The 10222-nt window shown below is 37.7% G+C and overlaps 1 protein-coding gene across 1 annotated transcript; it reads left to right on the top strand.

Annotated features, from left to right (window-relative positions):
- Window positions 1–1319: 1319 nt before the first annotated feature.
- On the top strand, window positions 1320–10128 carry LOC124156004 (T-complex protein 1 subunit eta). The gene is made up of 10 exons (XM_046530285.1): window positions 1320–1421; window positions 1735–1995; window positions 2087–2245; window positions 3724–3915; window positions 5891–6055; window positions 6361–6494; window positions 7109–7261; window positions 7342–7493; window positions 9334–9522; window positions 9606–10128. Exons 1-10 carry the CDS (start codon window positions 1419–1421, stop codon window positions 9824–9826), a joined length of 1629 nt encoding a protein of 542 aa, XP_046386241.1. The 5' UTR covers window positions 1320–1418; the 3' UTR covers window positions 9827–10128.
- The last annotated feature ends 94 nt before the right edge of the window (window positions 10129–10222 follow it).

Genomic DNA, 10222 nt, shown 5'->3' with positions numbered 1-10222 from the left:
GAAGCGTTCATGTCCCACTGTGCAGGAGCCGTGCACAAGGCGTTCCGTTCATGGGCCGTTCGTGGGTACCAGGTTAGAGCGTGCGAACAATTCCCAAACACTTCATGAACGGCCCAGGAAATTTGTGAACCGTTTGTACTGTATGTGCACAGCTTATGAACAGTTCATTTTCACCAGGGAAGGAAAATACCTGTTTCTCCAGTCAGAAATTTGCTCTAGAGAGCTGTGTGAATTAGTTTTAGGTTTTAGTGTAAGATGTGTAGGCATTGGAAAAAAAATCAAGTATTGTGTGGTAATGAAATCTATAACAAAAAAAGTTTGTAGGCTTATGTAAGCATATTGTGTTACAAATGTGTATGCGTTGGGTCAAGAAATAAGCAGTGGAGTTTGAATATAGGTTGGTAATTTGCAGCAAAAATAAAACTAAAACACTCAAGTTTCCATATGCAAGCAATAATTTTAAAAATCAGATGTTAAACTTAATAGACTTCCCTATTTGTAAGTACCTCTATTTAGTGGATCACCTTCCCCACCGCACTTCCTTTTTGTTGTCTATAAGGGCTATGAGGTAAATTTATGCACTCCAATGAACTGTTGCCCTAAACTTAGTTTTGAAATTCCTCTACCTAGATGATCTCATGCTTGCCAGGCTGATGGTAGGAATGCATATGAATTATATTGTTTCGTTTAATCACCTCTGTGAAGAAACTCAAGAGTATGGCTCTTTGATAATAGATACCAATAGGATAAAATGAATAAACTTTGAAGATATGAATCCCAACCATATCATTCAATTTTCCTCGCATATTTAGAAGTGTTTCAGTAGCAGTATAGCAGGCTCTCATCTTTGGTGGGATAAGAAGCATGAATGCCTCCAGCAACAGTGGCGTAACTATGGGGGGGGGTGAGAGGATAGATCCCCCCCAAAGCCTCAGTAAAATAAAAAAATAATTTAAAACTATGGTCTAGTTTTGACATATAGTAACTGCATCTGCTTAAAGTTAAATTTGAAGCGCCAAAATTAGGTAAAATGTATTTCCAGGCTTGTCGTTTTTCAGAAAACCCCTGTTGTCTGGGGGGGAGGGGGTCGCCATCCCATCTCCCCCCCCAAAGCATATGCCAAGTTACGCCACTGTCCGGTAATAGGGGTCTTTTTTATTAATCAGCACTTCGCCTTCAGCCGATGGTTTGATTGATATATGGATATTAGCATAGTTTTAATTTCATCCGGCTAAGCACGCATTTTCCATTCATTTGCTTGAAAATAAACTTGCTCCGTGCGTAATTGGCTTTAAAACGCCCGCGTTCCATGAATTTTCGGATTCGACAGGCAACTGTTATTTCCTTCGAGAAATTCTATCGTTCGACCTTATCGACTGAAGTTCGTAGAGTTCGTATTTGCGGCACTGACAGTAGAAATGGTAAGAATCCCTCAATCCTTCAATTTATTGGTAATCCTACATGAAAATATATGTATTTTAGGCCACTAATCAATGAGAGGTACTATTTACTTATATTGTACGTATATTTTATTGGAGCATCCTACGGATTTGTTAGTCACCGGTTTTGCCTATCCCGTGGGTGTATTTTTTGTCACACGTGAATTTAGTTATCATTATTTCTAGCCTAAACTTGTTTTTAATGAGGACCTAACGTACCATATGAAGAAAATGATATGAAAATTTTGAGAATATGCTAGTACCACTTAATTCTTATGTTCTATTCTCTTGACAGCAACCTCAAATCATCCTGCTGAAGGAGGGGACGGAGAATTCACAAGGGAAACCGCAGCTTGTATCCAATATAAATGCATGCCAGGCCGTTGTTGATGCTATTCGCACGACTCTTGGACCCCGGGGAATGGATAAACTCTTAGTCGACGGCAATGGGAAATCGACGATATCTAACGATGGTGCCACAATCATGAAACTTTTGGATATTGTTCATCCTGCTGCGAAGACACTGGTTGATATAGCCAAATCTCAGGATGCAGAGGTGAGCCACCTTCGAGATAGACCCATTTTTTTCGGATGACGTTATTATTGCCTTAGTTATCATTTATTGCCCATCTGTCATTTTTATTCAGGTTGGAGACGGTACGACAAGCGTTGTCTTGTTGGCTGGAGAAATACTAAAGCAAATCAAACCATTTGTCGAAGATGGTGTTCATCCTAGGGTTATCATCAAATCCTTGAGGAAGGCCATACAATTAGCAGTTGACAAAATTAATTCCCTGGCTCTTAAGGTAAGTAAATAAATTCAAAATGATTTAGTGTACCTAATAATGTCCTTATTTTATTATTCTTCGGGTAGCCTTTCTTTCTTCATCCTGATTTTTAGATTGAGAAAAAGGATTTTCATGTATCCAGACAATATTTTGTGTATGGTATTTCTTCTCAGGATCACTTTGTTTATTCAAGGCTACCAATATTCCTGGAATTAAAACCATTTTGTGAATATTAGTATCTTTCAGTCCATTATTTAGAGGATGCAGTGCTCTAGAATTTGAGTATTCGAGAAGTGCGTTGCAAATTGTATATATTGTTGGGCTTTTATTTTTCCAGAATTACCAGCACCCATTCTAGGTGGTCTTAAAAGAAATTTTTTTATTGATAATAGATAGTCCCTGTAATTCTACTGTGCATGCCGATCTTGTCATAGAAACCCCAGGTAATTGGTTTCTTGCTTAGAAACAATCCGTATTGGTTTACCTGAAGCGCTCTTTAATTTTTGTACTTGCACCAATTGTGATTCATGAATGTGTGGCTGTGGAATCAATGATGAGCAAGATGGAATTAAAATACATATACTTTATCTTGCTCTGTTGTTGAGCTGGAACTTTCACTTTAAATAATTATCAAACTTTTCAACTCTAAAAATTTTAGGGGCAAATATTTTAGCCTTGATGCATGTTACATTTATAGAAATGTCAAGTGAAGGGAGAATGACATTAGTCAGCCTAGTTTTAACCTACAGAAAGCACCAGGTGGTTTCAAAAATCAAGAAGTTTCAAGTACCAATTTTATAGAATAGCCTGGTTGGCAAAGTTTGATTGACCTAACAAACAAGTCATTGCAAACTTGTCAATGATTATGGATCAAACATGGGAGTTGGGCATATCATTATTTTAATATTTGCCATTTTAATTAATATGGAAAAAGTTATGATTTTGCTACCTGTGTGGTGCTGTAGTTGTTTTTCACTTAGTTATATTAATTTGTTTTGACATATGTCTCTAAATTGTTTGAAGTCAGGAAAAGGATAGCCCTCGGTAATTTATTTCCTCCCCCTCTTCTCTTTCATATTCAGACTTTGTATTTGCTTTTTTTTTGCTACATGGTTCAGTCTTCAAAACTTTTTCAGCTTCGAACTACTTTTAAGCATAATTAATTTTTTTGTAAATAAGTTGAGTTACATTGATAATGGCTTCCGGGTGCAGCTGCATGTTGCGCTTTGTCGAGCAAGCTTTCGCGACCGTTGCAGGACGCATCATCAGGCGATGAATGATAATGAGATGATCAGGAGGTCATTCATCGCCTGATGATGCGTCCTGCAACGGTCGCGAAAGCTTGCACGACAAAGCGCAACATGCAGCTGCACCCGGAAGCCATTATCAACGATGCCCCTCGCTGCGAAAACCTACGTTCAAAGTTGAGTTACACTCAAGAGAATTGATTAAAACATGCATTTTACTTCATTTATTATATCTTCATTATCTTTCAGATAAAAGTAGAAGATTTGCAGGAGCAAAGAAAACTTCTTGAAAAATGTGCCGCTACTGCTCTCAGCTCTAAGCTGATCCATCAGCAGAAGGGTTTCTTTTCCAAAATGGTGGTAGATGCAGTTCTACTACTAGATGAGCTTCTCCCGTTAAATATGATTGGCATTAAGAAAATTGCAGGTGGTGCCTTGGAGGTATGGATCCCTTTTAAGTACTAAGTGAATTTTCAATTACAGTTATAATTTTTCCCCAACAATTTTGCTTGAAAATAATTTGGAGCCTTAAGAGATGCAATGTAATTTCAACAGAATGAAAAAATTTTACAAAAAATATCCTACAATTTTGTTGTTGAAATCCTTGTGGTTTTGATGGCATGCAGAATAATTCCAGTGTGATAAATTATAAATATAGAAGAAATATGCTGCGTGAAAATTTTTTTTAGGATATCTTGTGTGCCTGTGGTACCTGTACAGTAGGGCGGATCGCAAAAATCGATTTTTTTCAAATCCATCTGGCCCAATGAAAAAAAGTTGTGGGACCGATCAAAAATAAGGCCTGAAAAATTTGAGACCTCTACGTGAACCCCTGACCCTCGCTCAAATGCAATTTAGGGGGGGAGGGTCGAAATTCGAAAAATATAATATTTTATGGTCATTCCCTGTAGATTTTGCCGAGTTGCTGCCCTGAAAGGGCAAAATTTTCGTCCATTTTGACGTATCTGCCACCGTTTAGCCACAAAATGCCTAATTTGAGTCCGCGCCCGCGAAGAAAATATTCCAACGCCCACGCAGCGTCGCGGATACAAGAGCCGAAGGCCGATCCCCTTCCCTCCCCGCTCGCTTCTACCCCTCCCACGCCTCCAATACAGCAAAATTCATCCCACGTATGCTGGCAGGAGGTCATTTATCTTTGATAATATAAATCGGAAGATGGTAGACGGTAATAAAGGAAGCTTAGTGAGACGACTTGTCCCTTATTAGGCGCCTCGTCGGCGTTAAACAAATCGATGTTACCAACTTTTAGAGAAGTGATGAAATATTTTTACATCCGCAAACGCAGGAACGGAGACTACGGTCTATGAAGACGCCTCTCGAGTGGCTATAAAGGTGTGCAACCTATGGTGACGCGCTTCTCTTCCATTATGAATGTGACTAAATGGATTTAGCGGTACCACAGGAAGTACTAAAACTTCCGGAAAATCAGAATAGGCCAAAAGTAGGGTTTTATTGAAGAGTAAAACACAAACAATTTTAAAGGAACATATTAAATTATCCGAGATATTGAGATAATTGAATAATTCTTTCGTGATTGTTCCTCACCGGACGATGCTGAAACATCAAATATTAGTGAGACTAACGAAGAAAGACGCACTTGGTGTGAATTTTGATGCATTTGGGGCGTGGGAGAGGCGAGCGGGGAGGGGACGCCGGGGACCATCACCCAAAATACATGTAGTCACAGCTGTTGCACAATATCGGAATAGAAGTGCATATCCTAAGTTCCCACGCAAAATCTACAGGGAATGACCATAAAATATTATATTTTTTCGAATTTCGACCCTCCCCCCCTAAATTGCATTTGAGCGAGGGTCAGGGGTTCACGTAGAGGTCTCAAATTTTTCAGGCCTTATTTTTGATCGGTCCCACAACTTTTTTTCATTGGGCCAGATGGATTTGAAAAAAATCGATTTTTGCGATCCGCCCTACTGTACAGCCTGTAACCCTGCTTGATACAAAATCCTTTATTCTTCAATTTGGTAATATTTCGCAGTGACTGTTGATTTTGGACACTCTCAACTCAGTTTTCTTGTTTCAACCGAGTAAAGCAACACAGACGGTTGAAATGCTTCAAAGATGAAGTCCTATAGTAGATTATGAGGACACATATGTTATACCACCCATTAGTAACCAAAACCGTATTGTTCTCAATAACCACTTATTGGGAAGAGTAATAAATGCGTGTGTGACAGTGTTGGGTTTAATTTATAAACTGTTTTAGATTAAGATTTTATACTTAGGGTTCAGAAAATTTTAATAACAGGGAAAAGTTGGGAGTTAGATTTTTTTTAGTCTCAACTCCAGGAATTGAGAATTTAAATATTTGAATTCCCCATATCTTATTACATTTAGTGGTGTTATTTATGTTCAGTGACTTTTTTTTCTATTCTAGGATTCAATTTTAGTTGCTGGTGTAGCATTCAAGAAAACATTTTCCTACGCTGGATTTGAAATGCAGCCAAAAAAGTACTCTAATCCTAAGATTGCCCTTCTTAATATTGAGCTGGAATTGAAGGCTGAAAGAGATAATGCAGAAGTTCGAGTTGAAAGTGTTGAGGTGAGTAGGGTTGCATTTTATGATCTGATATTTTTTTATATGAGCTACATGCTTTTACCACTGCTCTTCAAGGGTATAAAAACGATTTTATGTACATATTTATTTCATTACTTATAATTTATTTGTTCAAGTAAACTGCTGGAATAATAACCAAGGGATAGTAGGAAGGGGTGGATGATAGGAATGAACAGGGTGGGACTGAAGGATAGTCTAAAACAAACATTAAATTATTCACGATCTACCAAATAAGAATTTCCCTTTGCTGGTGGACTACTTCATAATTTTTTTCATTTGTGTAATTTCAGGAATACCAGAAAATAGTGGATGCTGAGTGGAAAATATTGTATGATAAGCTTGATTTGATTCACAAAAGTGGTGCACAAGTTGTTCTATCCAAGTTGCCCATAGGTGATGTTGCTACTCAGTATTTTGCAGATAGGTAAGCATTTCCAGTTATTGTAAATTGCTTGAATTTGAGGTTAAGGGGAATGTTTTTTTTCAGAGCTTAGCAAAAAATCAAATTACAGGGATAATTCTGCTTGGGTATTTTTGTCAATTTTGGTATTTGTGAATCCAACCTCATGTGGAGATTCATACAGTACTTAAATCTCTGTTTACATGTTCCAGTTTTCTTTCTATTTCTAAGATGTGATTGTTTTCACAATCTCTGGTTTGTAGTCCATTTCAGTATAGGAAGTTAGGGTATTGTGCTCAGTTCTCTAGTCTTGTCTAAGAAATTACTGCTCATTTACCAAATGTATCACAAGGCCATAATTTAAAGAAAGCTAGAATTTACAAATGGCAACTTTATTGTATTGCTTTAATATTGATATTAAAATCTCCTCTTTACCTACCTTTTGACTACATATATAGGTTTTCATGTAATAAGTTGTCTCAGGCATGACTTTCTGGAAACTAGTTTTCTTTACTTTTCATTACATATAGGTTTTCATTAATAATAATTTTTCTGGCTTTCATTAATCCACAGCTAATGCTGTACTATGTTCTCAGGTGCATGTAACGTAGCCTGGTAACTCTTTCTTATTATTTCAGGGATATGTTCTGTGCTGGTCGTGTGCCTGAAGAAGATCTGAAAAGAACTATGAAAGCTTGTGGTGGTGCAGTTATGTCTACGGCTCAGGATTTAAGTGATAGTGTACTTGGTCATTGTGAAAGCTTTGAAGAGATTCAGATTGGTGGGGAGAGGTGACTATGACTAAATAGCAAAAGGTTCTAATTGATTCTGTATTAATACAACTGGCCTTAATTCCTTTCATTTTTTTCAGGTTCAATGTTTTCACTGGTTGTCCACATGCGAAAACTTGTACCATTGTGTTAAGAGGAGGTGCAGAGCAATTTCTTGAAGAAACTGAGCGATCCTTGCATGATGCCATCATGATCGTCCGTCGCACAATCAAACATGATGCTGTTGTTGCAGGTTGGTTTTTATTATCATTTGAACTTGGCCCAATTTAAAGGGAAGCACATTTGTTTTGGTCTCATTGTGTTTTAGTTGACTTGATTGATATTTAATTTTTGTATTAAATTTAATATTAATTGTATTCTTTAGGGATGGTCGGATCGGATACTTCTTATCCAAATATCTGCAAATATTCCCTTTCATCAGATACATCAGATCCTAAGTTGCAGAATACATCGGATCAGGATCTGAAATTTTAACCCTTTCACTGCTGTGATCGTACCTGGTACATTCACACGGCAGGTAGCTTTGAACGTACCTTTTCTTCCTGCCTGCCATGTGCTTAGCGCTTTCACTGCATGTGACGGGTCGTTTTCTGTAGAGTACGCTGCAGCAAAAGGGTCAAATTATAGCTTCAATGAATGCAACATAAGAGTGGCAAGAGTTCAGATTCTCTCTTCGAATGTGCTGTCTCACTTTGATGCTTGTCCTACTCGTGAACCATTTTCTTTAAAAGCTCTCGTACTAGTTACATTGCAGAATTTCAGAAAAATAAAAAAAGGCAGAATACAATTGGCACATAGTGCAATTCTTCCCAAGAGATTGAACAAATATTGGGGGAATCTCAGCATTGTAGGTTAATAACCTTGTCAATAGTAATTAGGTAGTAGATATCAGAAGTCACAGTTGGCCCTCCATCAGCCCGTGCCTCTGATGTTTTTTTTTTTATAATTTCCAAGATCACTCAGACCATAAATCATTGTCTTTGAAGGAAAATATCAAGTTACACGAGAACAATCAAAGCATGTTGCATCCCAACCTCATCTCAAAAACTGACCTTTTTTCGTCTACCTGCTTCAATTCTCCATTTCTGGAGGACAAATGCTAGGTGAATGACTTTCTGGGCCTGCAGATGTCTCGATAGCTTCAGCAATTGGATAGCATGCACAAGATTTAGAAAAGAATGAGACCAAACATGGTGCATTTCTGACGATATTTTAGTTTTTTCAGCTCTAATTGATTGCCACTAAGTTTTCTAATTACAACTAGACTATTAATATTCAACACTGTCCAAACAGCAAAATTTTTAAAGAAACAAGCGTAGCATCAGCTCCCCCAAACAAGTAGAGATGGGGTACAAACGCCAACTGCTTATATCATGTAGCTCGCCTGGCTTCGCTTTGGAGGCAACGGCATCACAAAATATGACATATTCGTCCATGACTCTCTCATTTGTGGTCTCGTTCCTTGAAAGATTGAGGGATCGTGCTCCATCCCCTCCACCTCTCCTTTACATGCTTCTGCTACCCACCCCTTCCTCTCGAGATCGCGGTGGTCTCGTTTTGTTCCCGTACCTCGTCGCATGTTTAGTCAATATTGACAGCTCAATATATGCTGTGTGTGTGCACTATGTCGTGAACTTTGCGTGGAAGTGCAAAGTCCAACTCATCATAACTGAAGCATTTGCAGGTGAAAAACAAGTCGGCATGCGATGAAAAAGTGACAAAATTCGGGGGAAATGTGTATGAGGAAAATTTGAATACTGTCAAATAACTCGAAAGCTTATACATATATATTATTTTTAATTAGTTAAAATATAAAAATGTGTTTGCAAATCTAAATAGCATTCCTTTGATCGCATGTACCCAGAAGAAACTTGAATAATTACTTCCTCTTATGGCAGGCAATTATAAATGCATTTGGTTCTGAAAATATCCGACACCTGAAATCAAGTATCTGGGTCTGAAAATAATCCTGGATCCGTCCATCCCTACTATTCTTAATTTTTTATTTGAAAATGTCCATGTATTATTTTCAAGTACAATCATCTTTTAAAGTGCTTATTGTTTTTCAACAGGCGGTGGTGCTATAGAAATTGAGTTGAGTAGGTTGTTACGTGAACATTCACGGACAATTGCAGGGAAAGAGCAGCAAATTATAGGGGCCATTGCTAAAGCTCTTGAAATCATTCCACGTCAACTTTGTGATAATGCTGGGTTTGATGCCACAAATATACTCAATAAACTGCGGCAAAAACATGCTCAAGGTATTTGGATTACGTTAATCACTTAACTTATGGGATGATGTGAAATTGCAATTTTTCCAATTTTTTTTCTTAATTTTCCTCAGGTCATTGTTGGTATGGTGTGGATATCACCAAAGAAGATGTTTCTGATAACATGGAAGCCTGTGTTTGGGAACCAGCCATCATAAAAATCAATGCCCTTACAGCTGCTGGAGAAGCTGCCTGTCAAATCCTCTCAGTGGATGAAACTGTGCGCAATCCAAAATCAGGGGGTGATGGACCACCCCGGATGCCAATGGGAAGGGGACGTGGCCGACCAATGTGATTTGACTGCTTCATGAACTATCCTTCTACTTTCAAAGGAATAACATCTGATACAGTGATGATATAAAATGTCAATCATAAACTGTATTTGATAGTGACGGGTGTGGCTAACTAATACGTCGCTTTGGAGTGAGTGCACAGATCCCTTAACGTTGCATTTTTATTGCTATTTGAATTACACCATCTATCCCTATTTAATTTCCTAACTGTCTTACGAATTCAAATTTTTTTTATTGTGATTGAAGCCAGTGATTTGCTTCTTACGTTATTGTAATTGCAAAAATAAATAATTGTCGCTTTTCATTTTTATTTCATTGCTGTATTCTGTCTATATGTAGGTAAAACGATGTCATTTTTGAATTATTTCACTTATATTTTTAATCTCAATGATTACGGT

This window comes from Ischnura elegans, chromosome 3 (assembly GCF_921293095.1).
Source record: "Ischnura elegans chromosome 3, ioIscEleg1.1, whole genome shotgun sequence".
Classification (NCBI taxonomy): domain Eukaryota; kingdom Metazoa; phylum Arthropoda; class Insecta; order Odonata; family Coenagrionidae; genus Ischnura; species Ischnura elegans.
This window is presented reverse-complemented; position numbering and strand designations above follow the sequence as displayed.